Here is an 18,074-nt window from a genome sequence, read left to right on the forward strand (position 1 = left end):
AACCGTCGTAATTTCCGCAAACAAAGTTTTTATAATTGCCTAAACTCCACACTAAACTACTATAAATTATATACGTTCTACACTAACTACAATATGAACGTATGGATACAAACATAGTTCGCTCTCTTAACTATGATACAAAATAGAAAACGTCGAATCCTCAAATGGAGCGCTTAAATTTTTCATTTTCACATTTCTCATATAGTACGGAGCACTAATTTTGGTGATCTATGGACATGGTTTTATTCCTGTAGTTCTTTCACGTCATACACGTTGAATCCAAGCCCTTTTCTCTTTGTTACTTGCCAGGTGGACTGTAACTGCTCCCCCGTTGCATTAGCTCAAGGCTACTGCGTGATTTTCACGAAGTTCAAGTTGCTTTAATGAGATAAAGAAGGAAACAACTATTAGCTTCTTACAGGGACAGCTGAGTACTCCGGGGGGATGGTAAAAAGTTGTTTCCTTTGAGTTTCTGACCAATTTGGCTTGGAACTAACAGTTATAATTCGAATCACTCAAGCGCGACGGTTGAAAAGTATCTGGGTAACAATTCGCTCGATGACTAACCTCTGTTCGGTAAATAAGCGCGCAGGGGACCGTATAACCGCACTTGAGAACACAGTGGAAATTGAGCCTTAGGAAATAATTCCTTTATTAAGTAAGACCTCCCAGATTACGAGTTAAAACATTGACGTTTAGGTTTCATCGATTAACTGTTCATGTCAGGTTAGAGGCCCAACAGATCAAACACTGCTTTTAATACGATGATAAATGAATAATGAATTACCTTCAGGCGCATATTGTTGGTAGCTCCGCGGGCTCTTTGGGCTTTAGTTGACCTGCCAGGGATCAATATAGGTTAGCACGACCATTTATTTTTTAAGGCACTTACACATTTCTAGCATCAAAATCAAGCAGTAAGTAGATCACATTTCAAATATAAATAGCAATCTTCAAAAGTCGCCCAAGTCAGATTTTCGAGTGAGTAACCTGGACCCCTTTGGTTTTGCTTCCGTGAGCTTTCTACAACTGGTGGAAAAATCTACCCTTCATAAGATGCAAAACTAGAACAACGACGGTTTTCAGTGGCGTTGTTTTTGTGGTTTTGGTTCACGACACCCAGTCGGCGATAAGAACTCTAAACAGTAAAGAGTGATTTGGAACGAAACTCACTTCAAGAGAGCTGATGGCGACCCTGTAAACCTGTGGGGCGAGCCAGACTGTTCGGGTGCTTTACTACTGTTGGCTAGACTTGGTCGATGATTCACGGGGGCTGGGCCAGATATCACAGATAAGTTCATTCCATTTTGAGGCTGCGGCGCCACCTTGAGCACATTGGGAAACCCGTACATCGAACACATATACTGCTGCGCATTAACACCAGGCGACACTCCTCCTGAACTGGAGAGAGTAGTCTGTGACCCTCCCATGCCACCCGTGGCCAAAACGCGCGGATTCACCACGCGCGTCCCTTGAATGGAATCTCCACAAGTTTTAAGCCCTGTAGCGCTCAATGTCCGACGTTTTAAGGTGGCGTTTGATTGGTTATCGAGTCTGGGATCAATCAAGCTATATGCAAGGCTAGTGGTCTCGATCCCAGTGGTTGATCCTGATCTCCAGTCGTAATCTGGATTGCCGTTAACTGCTCTTCCACTTGTGGAAACTTTTCTTGAGCTGTATCTGTGTTTAGGCAATCCCGTGGGAGCTGATGGTACTATGCCGACCGACGCTAGAGCGCGACGATCGTTTCGTGTCAAAGTCGGAGGCGCTTGTTGATTGATGGAGTTGAAGCTCATTACAGCAGACAGAGAGACGGGTTGATAAGCCTGGAACCGAGACAACTGAGCTGCGACTGTATTGTTAACAGCGGTTACTCCTCCAGATGCTGATAGCAATCCCATAGAGCCATACATGGCCGAGTGTCTGTCTTCCAGGCCACCTCCTATCTCACGGCCGCCAACAGAGCTACCTTTGGACGATGGATCTTTTTTAGTGTTCTGAGAAGAGAGAGAGGGTGATTCAGTACTTCGAAATAGTTGCTTTTTATATCAGATTGTCTTGTTAGGCATGACAAACGAAGCATGTCGCGTTTTTCAAATGAGTGACATACTGCAAAATACTTTGTACAGCTATCTGGTCCCCGCCCCCCACTTCACCCGGGACAACCCCTCTATATTATGCACGGACACTCCACCGAAAGGGTTATAAATTTTAAGAGCCTATAAGGATAGCAGAAACTGCAATTGATATACCTAAAATGACCGAATGGTATATTTAAAGGCTACTTCCGGAGAACTGCGAGTAAAATAATTGTTGGAAGAAACGCTCCTTTGGTCTTTCCTTCAGTGTTTCTCTGGGGATGTTGTGTTTTACGAGGGTGTTATTTTCACCTGTTGGGTTATACGCTCGTAACTCACCGAGTGGTGTAAGGAGCAGTTTTTCTGTGGTCCCCCAGTTCCGGGTGTACAGTGTAACAGCTTGTACACAAACTCGACCACGCCCAGTCCCCTTATCAGATTATCCCGCTGAATGAGACAAGTGATTCTCTCCAGTTCTTCTTCCTCCGATATCATCGTTGGTTTGGTGGTGTCCGTTTGCTCCTGGACGGTTCTTCTACCGACCTGGAGAAAGAAAGTTGGCGTGTCAGTGCTATACAAGGTGTCGTATTGGAATTGGAGCCAAGTAGCCCACCCAGACAGAGCCTAACCCAGTGGTTAAGATTATCACTACCCCCACTCCCCTGTATGGGATTCTGCTCAATCGCAAGATTACCCCCCTGCATTTCATAATACTGATGGAACGTTTGCATGAATAAAAATAATAAATTCATACTTATCATGTACCTCAAATCTTGCTTTACCAGTTTGGACCATCTTCCTGACTGGGGGCCTCCTTGGCTTTCGACTCTGAGGACTCTCTGGCCTAAGACCATCTTTGGATCCTTTGGGAGCCCTCCCACTGTTTTTGAGCCTCGCATTCTCCATTTCTTGTTGTTTGGCCATGATTTGTTCACGTTGAACTCTGCAAACCACGAGAGAACACAAAATGAGCTAAGACCATTCTTCAAATACAATTTTGTACAAAGTTATTGACATATACATGTAGGTAGAATTGAAATCTTTTGAAAAACTTATGATATCTTTACGCTTAAATACTGTATCCTCTAATGTTTTCATTTAACGTGTAGTTATCTTAGATGTCTATCGACCCCCGACAAGGCCCCACGACAATGTCAGACTAGAGAAGAAGACTTTGAAGGTGGGATGGAACAGAGTGACCACCGCTTCTCTGAAAACTGGTCTCTAATGGCAGAGAGATTTCATCAAGTTATGGCTTAAATGCACACTATTATAATGATGAGTGTAACAAAATTGTCTTCTTACCTAGAACACTCTATACGAGCCTTGGAGGCTGTTGTCTCTTGGAACAAGGAACAACTGTTCTCAAAGTAAACCGCATATTTTTCTTCATTTCCTTCAGGGTAAATGCGTCTAAAGTAACAAAAGGATACAATGAAATTTACATTTACAACTTAAAATCTTGCAGATATTTATACACATTGCAGTAGAATACAATGCACTTCCTACCTGTATTTACCCATGTGACTATCTTCGTACTTCTTCAACCACTCAGTGTACTGTGATTGGTTATCAAAATCGTCTTTCCTTGAAAAACAAAAGTCAGTTCAGGGTGAGCCTAGTGGTCTCTATAAACTCAACACTTGCTGTAAATTTTTCACAAGTCATATATTGGCACTGTTCATGCACTGTTCATGTACGTGTACGTGTAGCCGACTCTGACATGAAGAATCTGTATCATGTACTTATTGGAAAAATCTTGACTGGTGGGGACTTCTATGAGTTTCTGAAGTTTGATAACCTGCCTTAACCCTTCAATTTCCAGAAGTGATTAATGTGTAATTCCTCCCTATAATATCCATACATTATCCAGTAAACAGGTACATTGTAATGAGAATACTCCAATTTATCAGTTAGAGGATGTTACCTTGATCTAACACCAAATTCTCATAACTAATTTACTAGTAATTGCGAGGCAACTAGAAGAGGGGAGAATTAACAAACATATCTTGGCAGTTTAAGGTCTGAGCAGTTGTTCCAAAGCAGATAAGTCAATTCTTTATGGACCTTCACTTGCATTAGTCTTACTAATAAGAATAAAAAAAAACTGTTAAACATACTTGTTTTCTTTAGGTCTTTGTTTCTGTAGAAGTCTGTCCCGTACTCTCTTTTTGTCTTCCTCAAGTATCTTGCGGCGATCACATGCACCAAAATTGAGGAGAGTGAGGGCATCCAACATCAGTCCCTCTTTAATTTCTTTATCAAGGGGCGAGTCAGTGGTAAAACTTGGAGAATGGTTTACCTGAAAATCAACATTGAAAAAGAGTGTTCATTACACATCTTTTACATTGATGGTGTCGTTTAAACATTACTCTGGTTGAAATTTGTGAAACTAGTACTTTGATTTAACTTTTTATTATATATTCACTTTATACTTCACAAAAAAAAGTCTCTGTGGTTTGAAAACATCTAGGTAAAATTGAATTTTGCCATGAACTAAGTACAGTACATTCAGTCCAACCCATTTCTCTTCGTAAACATCTTTCTTAATTGAAATTCTTACCTCTAAAACCCAAGCTTTCAACTTTCTATCCAGCAGAATATCAAAGCCTAGGATTTCAAAACAAGCACTGCCTTTGTTGTGGTTTGGAAAACAGGTCCTGTAGTTGTGTTTCAGTATTGGATGTGCTGTGATCAAGGTTTTAATAATAGCATCCTAAAAGAAAGTTAAGACAACAACAGTTAAAACAAAGAAAAAAAAATTATGGTAGTCAAGTAAGTCAGCCACTACATGAAATTTTGCAAGCCTAAAGTATGACACTTAAAGTGTATAGTAACAGTAAAATACTTGTACATAAATAAGTCAGTGTTTAAGTGCTTTTAATTAACCTTTCTTTTTCCATGTTGGTAAATTTTGAAAATGTACTCAATCAATTCAATTGATGACTATAACCCACCTCTATTGATGCCCAGATTTCTTTAACATCATAACCATTGTCTGTAAACCACCTATTTACTGTTGTTATCCGTCTGAAATACAATAAATCATCCAGTTTTAATAACTTGTAATTTCGCTAAAAAGGATGACAGAACCATGTTTTGATTAATCACACACAAAGCTTCCATCAACAGTTCAAGAATCTGTTTACACATAACTTCAAAATATTCTAGAAATACTGGTAATTTCAGGTTCACTTTCCAGTCACAAGTAAACTAAAAATGCAAAGTATCATTTCTTGGTGTTATTATTAATAGCAGTATTATTCATATGATGTACGATCCTCGAAGTAGAGAGCGCAGTAGAGAGCACAGTAGATAGCGCTCTCTACTGCGAGGATCGTGCATCATACGTATCTACAACCGCAGTTCAAAATATATGAACTTCATATATTCATTGTATCAGTAGTATTATTATATTTATCCTTATAAGTATTATCCTTAGTGTTATATAGGTCGCTGACATCATTGCATAGATGGAGAGTAAGTATTAGGAAAATAAATAAATAAATAAATAAATCATAATTTGTTTACCTTTTACTCCCAGTTTCTTCATCTCTTATGAAATCTTTGCTGTGTTTGTTTACAGCATAGTTTGTAAGATGCATGCAAGTGTCATCCTAAACAAAAGTACACTTGCTCAGTTAAAAAATAATGTTATGTACAAATTAACAATGGCATAAAGTCTCCTGTAAAATACAGTTAGTTTTATAACTGTTACAGGATTTGTGCACAATTTGGAGGATTACAAAAGTTTCATTTAAGACATTCTCGAAAACATGGTTTAATTTATCATTTCACAATGGCTCGCACTTACAAAAGATTTCAACCTGTTATTATAAGCAGTAATAGCAGCTTGGAAAAGACTCCCACCTTATTCCCATTTTCTTAAGACTTAATTCATTCTACGCATCTTGAAAAACAGTTTGTAAATTTTTTTTGCAACTTTTTCTGTCAAGAGTTTATACATTTCAAATATCACTGCAGTAGATTCAGTGCCTGGTGCTCAGGTAAACTGATTGCAATCAATTAAATTAATTATAAAGAAATTGCACCAGGGGAACTAGCATTCAATGTTGGTGGCAGAATACCTTTAAATTATGCAAGGCCTCAGGGACCTGCTATCACAAATGTACCCAGTCACTATCATAATGGAAACAAGGTCAAAGTTATTCAATTATTAAACTGACTTAACACATACAGAATTGTGCACTAGATATTTGCTATTATTGCAGCTGTAGTTTGATTACATGTATCTATTGGCAAAATTTTACTTCAGGCTGTGCGAATTACAGGTATATCTTCAATTTTCAATCCCTGCATACAAGTACACACTATGCAGTGTAGGTTCTAACAATTTTGAGAAAGCTTTTCTTTGACTTATTGTACTCACCACATTGTGGTTACTTGGTTCCATGTACTTTAGGGTAGCAAATCTTCCCAAACCATCTTCATAAACAAATATTCTGAGAGGATCACAAGATGTAACCAGCACATACACCCTCAGATCAAACTTAAATCCATCGATAAGAAAGGGTTTGGAGACATACTGCTGACAAACCATGTGTTCACCTGGCTTAATATCCTGTTAATCAGAAGAAAGAAAAATTAGTTAATATTAAATTTATTCAATATTAGTAAAGGAACACATTTCAGTCGTTCTGTCTTAGCATGTAATAAACATCCAAATGTACTAAATTGGCAAATAGGTTACATCAAGGAAAATTTCACCCTCACTTTTAACAAAAAGAAGGAAAAAATTTACTATATTTGCCAGAAAATCATTTTGGGTATCAGCATATTTGGCTCAGGAACTTAAAAAAAAAAATTAATGCAGCTTCCAATGCAAGATAGTTCTGCTGGAAACCAATTTTTACAATTTTCTGTCCAAGATACAGAACACTGACTTTTCCATTTTCAAATCAACTATCAGATATTTACTTGCACTTTCCATGATAATTCAGTAAAGCAAATCTTACAGAAAATTCATTGAAGTGGTGCAGCAATGAAAAAGCTTTTCAAAAAAGCACAAAAACCATGTGGTGACTCTACGATTAAACAACAGAATCTTCACAGCACACTATAAAGATGTTGTATTGTGAAGATAGGAAAATTTTTTTTTTTTATTGGTTTGGTCCATTACCTACAGCTATAGACACAATCAGTGCAAGATTTAAAAACAATTCTCTACAACTTGACTGGACCTTTGAAACATGAGTTATAAAACCGACCTTTGGATTCTTGGTCAGGAAAATACCCTTTCCCTGGCTACCACTATCTGGTTTGAGAATAAATGTTTTATTCTTCTTCTGTCGACAGTATGCTTGTAATTCTCCATAACTAAATGCCATTAAAAAGAAAATACCATTACTTTAAAGCCAACATGTTAATTTTCTAGCTGTCATAATTTCATCATGGTCAGTATTTAAGGTAAAGTTTTGTTTTACCTATTGTATCAATTGATTACAGTCAAACTATATTTCAAGTTTATGCAAAAATTGAAGCCTTACATGAAAACACTTGGGTGTGAAAGAATTAAGAAACTATCAATGGGTCATACCTCACAGAAACTAGTTACCATTTAACTTATAATGCAACTAAGGGATGGTATCGAATATTGGGCTGATCTTTATGACTTTTCATGCAATATCAAACCTTCCTTGTGTCCAAAATGGAAATAAAAGGAAAACAATCGAAAAGGAGGATCAAACAGTGTTAGGGCTTTTTTTTATGCACTAGGGATAATAAATGACATACACAAATAGAGAATTATTTTGTGTAACTCTAATTATTTTGGATTGTCTGTGGGCCGATTTAACAGCATTCCGTGAGAAAAAAAAATGCAGGGCTGATTGAAAATTCTTGCAAAAAATTTATAATACCTTGTTAGAATAACTAATGATTCATAGCCTAAAATGAATATGATATGCAGGTGAAAATAAAATAGCTGCTTAAAATTCCCAAACCCTTGTTAAGCTGAGCTACATATAATTTGTCCTTAAAAATGACATTAGGGACAAACAGACTTGTTCTAGGCAATTCTGGAAAATGAAACAGGTCACTTACTCTGCTGGCAAGCACCATGTCTTAGGAAACACAGCATACTCCTTGGGAAACTGTTTCCATAAACGGTTCATGTTCCTTGCCAAAAGATCCTTGCGGCAAATCTCACTCATACCGGGAAAATGGTTTATTTTCTGTTTAAAGGTTGATAAGCAAGAATAAGGGTGAATTTTTAAGATACCGGTAATTATTTGCATGGTAATTAAAGGCAATGCACAGACAAGGAAGGAGAGAAAGATTTTAGATCTGTGCCACTAAATGCCTGTGGATGGTACTAGATTTATCTGGTAAAGGTTGAATCTAATCTCTCGCCTCATGAACCAATCTAACAACTGCTTGTAACGATTTTTATAGCATTAAGTAAGTGAAAGTATTGCCTCTCCCTCTGGACAGGATGTTAGCCTATCGCAAGGTCACCTCTAGCCTTTCTTTCAATACTCTAAAATGGAAGAGGGGCAATATATGAAGGTCCATTGTAATTGTAAATTGGTAACTTGCTCAGGAACAAAAGTCAAGCCAACAACTAAACCCCATCACCTATTCATCTATAGCTCAATGCACTTATTACAAAGTCATTACAACTACTTCGTATCAGCTAACCCATGATTTTACAGGGTTTATGAAAAATATCATTTTACTTAGTGCTTTTAACATTATAATCATATGGTACTGTATTTCCTTATCATAGTTTCATCAAACCTTTTCAGTAATAGTTCTAAAATAACAATTCAGAAATGCTTCTCAAGGGCTCGATTCCAAATAAAGATATTTAATAATAGCAACAGTCCCTTTCATTTACACATCATGTCAACAAACAGCTGTGTGCTTGAAAGAGTGCGTGTTTTAAAGAACTAATTAAGAGACATTTACAACTTCGCAGGCCAGATTATCATTAACAATGAATACATATTCCCGTTTTTCTCATTCTTTACATGAATTTCAAATTCAAAATTATGAGGTAGCTGGCAACAAGATTACCATTAAACGCTTTCATGATTAAGTGTGACATTTTACAGCTGAAACGTTGCTATACAAGCATCAAAAATGTTCCAGCCTCAAGGATATACCATGTTATCAACGAGCTTCAGTGTGTAAAAGACAAAGCTTACTCACTGCCTCACACTGAAAATTAGGCCTATTAGTGCACCTGCATTTTCATGTTCAAGATCAAATTAACGATGCAGGATATGAACTAATTAATCATTGCTTGAATTCTAAGGGTAAACGAGACTGTATGTATGTAAATTTCGAAGCATAAGAAATGGAAATATCGATAGTTTACTGTCTTTGTCGTGTAGTTTTAACGCACCTGGTACCGTTTCATGTCCATACAACGTTCCAAAGCAACAGAGCAATCTGTCCAGAACAAAGCCCAATCTTCATCCTCGCCGACTTCTTTCATGCCGAATCGTTTCGTTACCCTACGAACTGTTGAAAGAAAATTAAAATAATCAGTTACGGCAGAGAAAACGTGGATGAGGTCTCAATTTCAAAAGAAGTGCTGATTGTATTTTCTGATAGAAGATACTTACCACTATCATACTTGCAGTTTGTCAAGCACACGTTCATCCACCTGAAAAACAGAAACCCATTTGTTTACAATCAATAATCGCTGGCGATGAGCGTGTAAAGAAATCTCTTAGAATTCATCCCTGAGTATATTCCTTAATTTTTTTTGGAACATTTTCTCACTTTTTCTTCTTCTTTTTAGCTTTTGATTTCTTGGGAGTAGCTGTTCGATCGTCTGGTGTCGTTCCAGTGACGGGCTCCCGAACATCTTCGCCACCGCTGTCTTCACCCTCACATTCGCTCTCTCCGTGAAGACTCAGATCGCTCTCATTGTCACTGATTTCACCCCCTAGTTCATTATCGGCCATAACAGATCCCTCTAGGCTCCTTTTAGAAGAGAATAGAGTTGAAAAAATACTGTTCACGCCTTGAGATTCACCGCTCTTTGGAGGCCATATTACTTACGTCGTTTAGTTTATGTCGGATAGCAACTGTTGCACTCTCTGATTGGTTTTTCCGTTGCTATGAGACTCTCAGGGCTTGCAAAAGACCAGCGGTTTCAAATTTCGTAGTAACCAGACCTCCTATACTGAACCTCGGAACACGGAAATTATCACTGTCATGTCAGCACGATTAATATAAATATTTTTATGGTCATATGGGAAATTTCAGCCGCCTACCTAGGTCCTATCGAATAAGTGCAGTTGACCAGGCTGTTAAAACCTTGTAATTTTACCTATTTTAAACTTCAATCAATTTTAATTTGAAAATTGCAAGGCGTGGGGGGAGGAAAACTCCCCACGGGCTAATATTTTGACTAGTGCTACCCGACTGCTACCGGGCAAAAGCTATAATGAAGGATATAACGGCTTTAAATGAGACGTAAACAAAATCTGTTATTGCTTCTAAAATAAAATATGGCGCAGAACTATTGAAACAGTCCCGAAAAGAAAAAAAAACTATTATAATGACAATACCATGACTGAATGTATAAAAGATACAATATAAAAGCATATTTGTAAAAACGGTATAGGATTTTTTAATTAAATTTTTGTTCTAAAGATAAGTTTTTTTTTTTTGTTAATATAAAAATTGACATGATGTACCTTACACACGTACAACACAGATGGCCGGTTTCCGATCACGCTATTTGATATTTTTCATCATCTTACCGCTGTACAAGCGGCGATCCAAGTCGAATAATTGGGACCTAAGCGTTCAGGAATGAAAAGCCGTGGAAAACGTCGATTAAAAAATAATTTCGCAAATGGCTAGATGTGTAAACCGATTTAAACAGAGCTATATCTCAACCTCAGTGTGATATATAATATGTAAGCAGAACTGAGATAAATAATTCGCATCAAGGTTCCCGTTCTCCGATCAAACCAATTTTGGAAACTTTGGGTACAGGACGGCTAGCCAACACGTTCTGATTTCCTGTTGCCGTCGGTTTGCGTAAGGTCCCTTGTATTTTTTTCCACGCGTGACCGATTGGTTCAACACGCGCTTGTTCAGTGACTGTCGTCCATTGATCGGATTTACGACTTAAAAATAGAATGCGTGTAATTAATATATTAAAATTTCTCCAAAATGCAAACACTTATGTATGAGGCTATGTTGCAATGGAGGCACTTCTGGAAAACCTTGTCGAACATGTTATATGTCCGATTTGCTCGGACACCTACACAGATCCCAAGACTATAGCTTGTCTTCATACTTTCTGCTGTGAATGCTTGAAAAAACATGCTCTGGCGACTCAGAAACAGGGACGCTATCGATGCCCTGAGTGCCAGACAGACCTTGACATCCCTGAAGGAAGTCGTTTCACCGATTTGCCGAGCAGTTTTCAACACAAAAACTTATTGAGCCTTCTTGCTGTTCGAAAAAATAGTGAAGGAAGTGCAGTAGATTGTAGTATATGTCGGAAACACAGTGCCGAAACGAGCTACTGTTTTGATTGCCAGAAATTTATGTGCTGTGATTGCGTAAAAGCTCACGAATTGTTCCGCACAACTGCGTTTCAAGGGCATAAAGTGACGCTTTTGAAACAGTTTAAAACAGAGGATTACGAAGCCTTGTTAAAACGGCCGTTATTTTGCTCACAAAAGCAACACGAGCGAGAAGTATTGAAGTTTTACTGTTTTCAATGTCAAAGTTGTATTTGTCAAATTTGTAATGACACGGATCACAGAAGCCACGATGTTGTGCCGCTTGACGAGGCAGCAGACGCCGAAAAAGCCAAGATCATGTCCGAAGTTGAGGCGATGAAAAAAAAAAGAGAGACTTACACTGAAATTCTTCGTCAAATGGAGACGAATAAACAAGATTTGGAATGCAGCTTGGCTGCTGCGAAACACCAAGTTTCTCAAGCAGTGGAAAAAATGATCGCGAGGGTTCGAGCACTCGAGAGTGAAGCCATTACATCCCTCGAGAACACGCGCGCGTCGAGGATCGAAAAACTGAGTTCAGCAAGGGAATCTGCCAAGTCTTTGCTCAGGCAAATAAACCAAACAGTTGAGTTCGGTAACGACTTGCAGCAGAGAAGGCCAACCTCAGATGTCGAACAAAGCAAAAAGTATTTAGAAGAGCGATTAAAAGAGCTCAGTGAAACTCAAGTACCAACAGTTTCCGTCAGTCCGTTTGTCCAATTCGTTCCAACATGGTCACCTGAGAGTTTGAACCTTGGATTCGCAACAATCAATATAGATGGAAATGAATCAACGCTAGACGGCCAAAGTTTCCGAGCTGGTGAAGAAGGAGCGATATCGATTTGCCCAAAACTGCACAAAGATGAATTCAGAAATAAAAAGCAGAAAGTTCAGGCTGAAGTACGCATGGAGCCTGCTGATCAGATAGCAAGCCTGAAAATCTACCAAGAGGAAAACGGAACTTTTCAAGTTAAGTTTGTAGCTAAGGTACCAGGTATTTATATAGTCGAAGTTATGATAAACGGCGAACCCCTTGATCAAAACCCTCTCAATGTGCAAGTAATGGAAGCGGGAAAGACGAGTTGACTTTTGACACGGACTGAAACAAAAATTGTTCACGTATGGATAAAAACTGTTGGAACTTTCCACCCTTTGAAAGGTGCCATTGCCATGATACAAGTCCCAATTTTGGTAAAAAGTTATGTACAGAGAGTGAGGGAGAGACCAGCAAGAAAAGTTCGTTTTCTACATGGATCAGTAAATTATCCGGCTTCCCGCTAACAGCTTTTGAACTGGCTGCCAATCATAGCAGATCACACAGCAGATCACAGCAGATCACATAGCAGATCATAGCAGATCACATGAACTTGTCAATCATAACAAAATGATCCTGATGAATATGAGAGTGATCTTCGCAGTAATGAACACTAATTAAGCAGTAGTGAAAATAAACCGGGAAAAAAAGTCAGGCCCATATGGGATTTGAACGCATCACCTTTGCGACAGAGAGGGGTGACATTTGTCGAATTTCGATTTCGAGGTCAATGGTGTGAAAGAGTCGACGATTACTTTGATATTCAATTGATTGTAAAGATTTGTGGAGAACAAGAAAATTTTTTAAATTGGTAAAAACTCCCAAATTAAAATCGCGCTCTTTAAGGAAAAATATCACTGACCTAAACTACATAATTATATGGCTATGAATAATAAAATTATAATGTGCTGATTTGACAAAGGTAATGCAATGTTGGGAATTGCCTCCAAGATTGAACCAACACGCTCACATAAGTCCCAATTTCTTCTCGTTTATTATCAATAACCGAACGCTAACAACGAAATCAACAACAACTCCCCTCGCTGTCACTGTTCCAAAGTCTCCTCTCCGCTCACGTGTTCTGCTACATCTTTTATCACTGTCAATCATTGGTTTTGGGCGTGTCATTTGACATTTTCTCAAGTCACATTGTTTATGATCAAACATAGCGAAAATCACGCTAAAGGTAACAAACGACTAATGATCACAATATTACGCATGATTTCCGACAGCAAATTCTTCAAAAGTTCAACGCAAAAGAATAATAAGAAAAATAATCTATAGCTGATGAGTTTAAGGAAGTCTTGCTCGACCCTTCTCTACCTCCAGATCCCAGTCTTTAATGTCTAAGTTCCTCCTTCTTCTCGGGGTTCTAGATCCCCTTAGACATAGGAGCGCGCTCCGAAAAATTGCAAGGGAAACTTTCGCTCTGACTCATGAAATTGTTGTGGCGTAGCTCTCTTGCTTTTTTGCAGATAATAGCTCGGCTAATCTTGAGTGGTACCTCAGGCATTCGTCAGTCCCCCCCCCCCCCCCTCGTCGTTCTAAATACCAGTGGGGTGAAAGTACCTTGCTCCACTTCTGTTACACGGGAGTTGTATTTTCGCTTCTTTTCATTTCCATGAATCCTGTAAATCTGCTTGGGGCTAAGATCTCTGTATGAGTCTGCATTGGGATGACACACCCTTATATCGAAAAAGGTAGCCCTATTTCGCTCCTAGAAACCCCTACAGTGAACTTCGAGGCGTGCGTCAGGGGCTTGATTAGTCCCTCTGGGAAATTCTTCGCCTGTAATAGGTTGTAAAGCCGGTCCCACCTGCACATCATAACAAACCATGTCGAGCAGCTCGGCCTGTATATCGCGTATTTCATTTCGTCGCTGAATGACTAAGCCTCCACGCTAGCAGATCCTCGTGTGATCCACTGTAAACAAGCTCCCACAAACACATACTGATGGATTATCGGGTATTGGCCAATCATATCGAAGCCTCACAGCGTCCAGAAATTCCCGCTTGTTGAGATCAAAATCCATGTCTTTGAGAGGAATAACTGTAAGCCAGTTGGATGCGCCTTTTTTACAGGCCAAGTCTACTGCTCTCTGTGTCTTGTCTGGTAATAAGGCCTTCACCTCCTCGAGCTTTTCTTTTAGTCTATCATCTTTTTCTTTCCGGGTGACGTATACCAGTCGTTGTACCTCGGCCTCTTCTGGGGTCTCCTGGGATTGTGCCTCTATTTTGCTTACAAGTGGAGCGCTTACCTTAACAGACGCTGAATACTCCGCATCCGCAGTATCAGATGGATTAATGAGCCCAAAGCCTCTAATACGCACCAGTAATGCTACTAGACTGCGCTCTTCCTCTGAACAGTTACGTTCTATGAGCGACGGTATAAGTACATTCGAGATTGCATGCTCTAAAGGCTGCAGTAGGTTCTCAATATCCGGCAGTGTTCTCATAAAGTACGTCCACCGGTGTCGAAGCCCAAATGTGAATGCGGCGTAACTAGCTTATGACTGAGATCTTGCAAACTCCGCCAACCTCGTCACTTCTTTAACCCACTCTTCTACCTTGCTACCCACATATTGCTCAAGATAAGACCGAGAGCCCAGCGTAGCGCCAAGGTGTTTGCATCCCTCGGTGGTGATGTTGATACCAGTCCCTGCGAACATTTCCTTCGCGTGGCCTTCCTTTTCCGGCTTAACAACAAGCCGGCATTTCTTGGAGTTAGGATAATATCCAAGGGTCGGACCAGCCTCTCTCAACTCATCCCACCATTGCTTAACCTCTTCTAGGGATCCTGCTTCAGTAACGTCATCCGTGAACCAGCATTGTTTTGCAGTGCTTCGATTTTGAAGTAACGACATTAACGGTTGTAGACTAATTGCATACATTGACATAGCTAAGGGGTCTCCTTGTGTGGTTCCTTCTGCAGATTTAAGGTCACTACCACCAACCACAAAAAGGCGCGCAGGAACTCAATAAGTGTTAGTTACATAGATGGCGAACAATGGGCATAGCACTCTGATGTTATTAAGCGCGTCCGCTCTGTTTAGTGAATCGAAGGCGTTAGAGGCGTCAATTAGTAAGGCGGCATCAGTTTCATCACCTTCAAAGATATTGCGCATGGCATGTATTGCGGCTTCCCCGCCACTCTTTTGACCAGCGCTGATCTGCATGGCCCCACTAGCGTTGATCACATCTTGTTTTGTGACTCTCGTGACGCATTTGCCAATTATTTCTTCTAATCACCTCGCCTACACCAATTGGGCGCACCTCACCGTTACCCTTGTCAAGCGGAATGGCCACGATAGGTTCAATGGTCAGCGGATCAACAAATTCCGTGCATAGTCTTCTTTTGAGTGTATTAATAGACTCACATAGGTTGATAATTGATCTCTTAAAAGACTTGCACGCCAAGATGCTCTCGAAGCCATTGGCGTCCACATCCGAGGGGCCGCCAGACCCCTTAGTTCTTAATGCAGCTTCTCTCACAAGCTCTTCATTAATTCCTTGAAACACCAAGTCAGGTATATCTTCCACAGGCCCGAACATCATCGACCCAAGCTTGGCCCTCTGCACATCAAGGTGTTTTTCTCTCAGTTGTCTCACAACATCGCTGGTCAGCGGTAATACTCCTCTGCTATCATCTTGACTGAGATATCGCAGGGCCGAATTAATCTGGCCCTCCATGACCAACTTTGCAAAAATGCGTGCTTCATTTGGTGGATCATTCTTGTTCGACTTTGATAAGCGCCGTTGGATTATTCTCCCTTCGCGTAATAGGGACTCGATCTCGCCATTTCTCCACAGTATTAATCGTTTCTCAAGACATTCTTATTGTTCCTTTGCTTTCGATCTCTGACCAGGTTTTTGTAGCGCAACAGCGAGAAGAACAATAACGGCTTTTAGCGCAAGGTGTTGCATGGGTGATCCATTGTTCCAATCGTCAATGTGCTTCGTTAACTGATCGATAAAGTAGCGACCATTTTTATCGTATGGAACTAAGAAAGTGTTTTTTCTCCAAGTTGTTACTTCATTGTATGCATCATCAATCGTAGCAGTGGTGATTGTTATAATTTCCCCGTTGGAATTTCGGCCCCAAATAACCGATACTGGCAAGTTGATAGTCTTATAATCGGGTAAACACCCAGGAACATCATCAGAAACATCCGGCCAATCACCCATTGTAACTCTGCCTTCCTCTGGGGTTTGCTGTGGCTCTGCGTTATGTAAATTCAAGCCTCTTGTTAGATAATTAGCATTTCCATTTTCCCTATCCTTTTGGTTGTTTTGACTTTCATTTTCAATATTTTCCTTACTAGAATATTCACTTGTAAATGTGATATTCCCCAAATGTGTGACCCTTCTCTCTTTGATGGTTAGATCTGTTCCTTTATTTCTTATTTTCTCTAGCCTCGAACCTTGGTCCCGTACGTTTTGGCTCTTCAAATGTAAGTTCGTGTATCCCATATCATCCCACAACTCTTTCATAACACCAATATATCCTCTCTTCCTTCCATTCTCATTGCAAGGAGGATTCTCTGAAGAAACAAGCTCCAGCGCCTTTTTCTTGCACTCCAAAACATCAAAACATCTTAATAGTAATAATAGTAATAATAATAATAATTATATTTTAACAATCTTAATAATTTTTTTTAATACATGATCTTTTATTTCACAAAATCAGTAAAATACAGGATAACAAACAAAATTAAGACAGATTAAGATATAAATATTAAAACAAGTTTAGAAAGTCTCTAGCTGAGAGAAAAGTCTTGAATCTCTTCGGTATTAACAACTGTTCTACATGAGTAGCAGAATTCATCTTATGTCTGCCATATATTGCTTCAGCTTCATTCAGCAGAACAGCAAATAAATTGATGATACATGATCGACGTCCTTAATAATAATAATAATAAATTTTTCCTTAAAAAATATTTCACAAAAAGCAGTTCTCTAAAAAAAAAAAAAGAAAATTCTGTAAACTAAGCTATATAATAAAAAATTGACTACTTAAATTCTGGCTTGCGCACTTTCCGATGTAATGTCAGTGTTAGATATATTGGCTACTCTTCTCTTTCTCCTGGTTCCTCTGAGACACAGCAAAGCTGAACGTAGAATGGCAAAGGATATCTTCGCCCTTATCCAAGATATGGTTGTAGCGTAGTCATCTCCTTTCTTTAACGCAAGTAACTCTGCGAGGCGGCTATGGAATCTCTTGCATTCATCGGCCATTCCACCTGTACTTGTAAAAACTACTTGTGTGAATGTCGCTTGCTCCACTTCCAAAACACGCCTGCTGTATTGCCTCTTCTTCTCCTTTTCATGTAGTTGGAATATCTGTTTCGGAGACAGTTCTCGATACGAATCTGCGTTTGGGTGACACACCCGAACATCGAAGTACGCAGATTGTTGTCTGTCCCAAAACCCGCGAACGTGGATATCTAGTCGGGCATCGGGCGCTCTGTTTGCGCCTCTGTTTAGCTCTTCCCCAGTGATTTCCTGAAGAACTGGCTCTGTCTCTACGTCAGTGCAAACCATGCGCAACATTTCCGCTTCTAGATCCCTAATCTCATTGTGCCTTTGAATGATCAGCCCGCCATGCTGGCAGACCATAGCATGCATGATCAACGGTAAAAAAGTCCCCACATGTGCACATGGCAGGTAGGTCAGCGATCTCCAAGTC

The 18,074-nt window shown here is 39.5% G+C and overlaps 3 protein-coding genes and 1 pseudogene across 3 annotated transcripts in view; 1 reads left to right on the forward strand and 3 right to left on the reverse strand.

The window, feature by feature from the left end:
- LOC111341078 (tubulin polyglutamylase ttll6) overlaps positions 1–10,412 on the reverse strand; it is a 10,638-nt gene extending 226 nt beyond the window's left edge. The window contains exons 1-17 of the mRNA XM_022948030.2: positions 9,831–10,412; positions 9,671–9,711; positions 9,448–9,566; positions 8,142–8,272; positions 7,307–7,415; positions 6,469–6,660; positions 5,610–5,695; positions 5,036–5,108; positions 4,642–4,794; positions 4,199–4,380; positions 3,588–3,665; positions 3,384–3,491; positions 2,844–3,021; positions 2,418–2,621; positions 1,174–1,997; positions 788–839; positions 1–378 (exon numbers count right to left, since the gene is read on the reverse strand). The exon at positions 1–378 is cut by the window's left edge and continues 226 nt beyond it. Of these exons, the coding sequence (XP_022803765.2) occupies positions 337–378; positions 788–839; positions 1,174–1,997; positions 2,418–2,621; positions 2,844–3,021; positions 3,384–3,491; positions 3,588–3,665; positions 4,199–4,380; positions 4,642–4,794; positions 5,036–5,108; positions 5,610–5,695; positions 6,469–6,660; positions 7,307–7,415; positions 8,142–8,272; positions 9,448–9,566; positions 9,671–9,711; positions 9,831–10,015 (2,757 nt within the window). The 5' untranslated portion in view covers positions 10,016–10,412 and the 3' untranslated portion in view covers positions 1–336. The remainder of the gene's footprint in view (positions 379–787; positions 840–1,173; positions 1,998–2,417; positions 2,622–2,843; positions 3,022–3,383; positions 3,492–3,587; positions 3,666–4,198; positions 4,381–4,641; positions 4,795–5,035; positions 5,109–5,609; positions 5,696–6,468; positions 6,661–7,306; positions 7,416–8,141; positions 8,273–9,447; positions 9,567–9,670; positions 9,712–9,830) is intronic.
- A 508-nt stretch (positions 10,413–10,920) lies between these two features.
- On the forward strand, positions 10,921–13,310 carry LOC111341083 (E3 ubiquitin-protein ligase TRIM45). The gene has a single exon (XM_022948037.2). It carries the CDS (start codon positions 11,270–11,272, stop codon positions 12,659–12,661), a length of 1,392 nt encoding a protein of 463 aa, XP_022803772.2. The 5' UTR covers positions 10,921–11,269; the 3' UTR covers positions 12,662–13,310.
- Positions 13,311–13,927: 617 nt separating this feature from the next.
- On the reverse strand, positions 13,928–17,130 carry LOC148732328 (uncharacterized; annotated as a pseudogene).
- A 161-nt stretch (positions 17,131–17,291) lies between these two features.
- Positions 17,292–18,047, reverse strand: LOC148732329 (uncharacterized). Its single transcript, XM_088757214.1, has one exon. It carries the CDS (start codon positions 18,011–18,013, stop codon positions 17,402–17,404), a length of 612 nt encoding a protein of 203 aa, XP_088613340.1. The 5' UTR covers positions 18,014–18,047; the 3' UTR covers positions 17,292–17,401.
- Positions 18,048–18,074: the final 27 nt, after the last annotated feature.

The sequence above is a fragment of the Stylophora pistillata genome, chromosome 4, assembly GCF_964205215.1.
Source record: "Stylophora pistillata chromosome 4, jaStyPist1.2, whole genome shotgun sequence".
Lineage (NCBI taxonomy): Eukaryota > Metazoa > Cnidaria > Anthozoa > Scleractinia > Pocilloporidae > Stylophora > Stylophora pistillata.

What these genes read in the sequence shown, in the direction of transcription:
- LOC111341083 (XM_022948037.2), top strand. Translation starts at nt 11,270, where the DNA reads ATGGAGGCACTTCTGGAAAACCTTGTCGAACATGTTATATGTCCGATT.
- LOC148732329 (XM_088757214.1), bottom strand. Translation starts at nt 18,013, where the DNA reads ATGCATGCTATGGTCTGCCAGCATGGCGGGCTGATCATTCAAAGGCAC.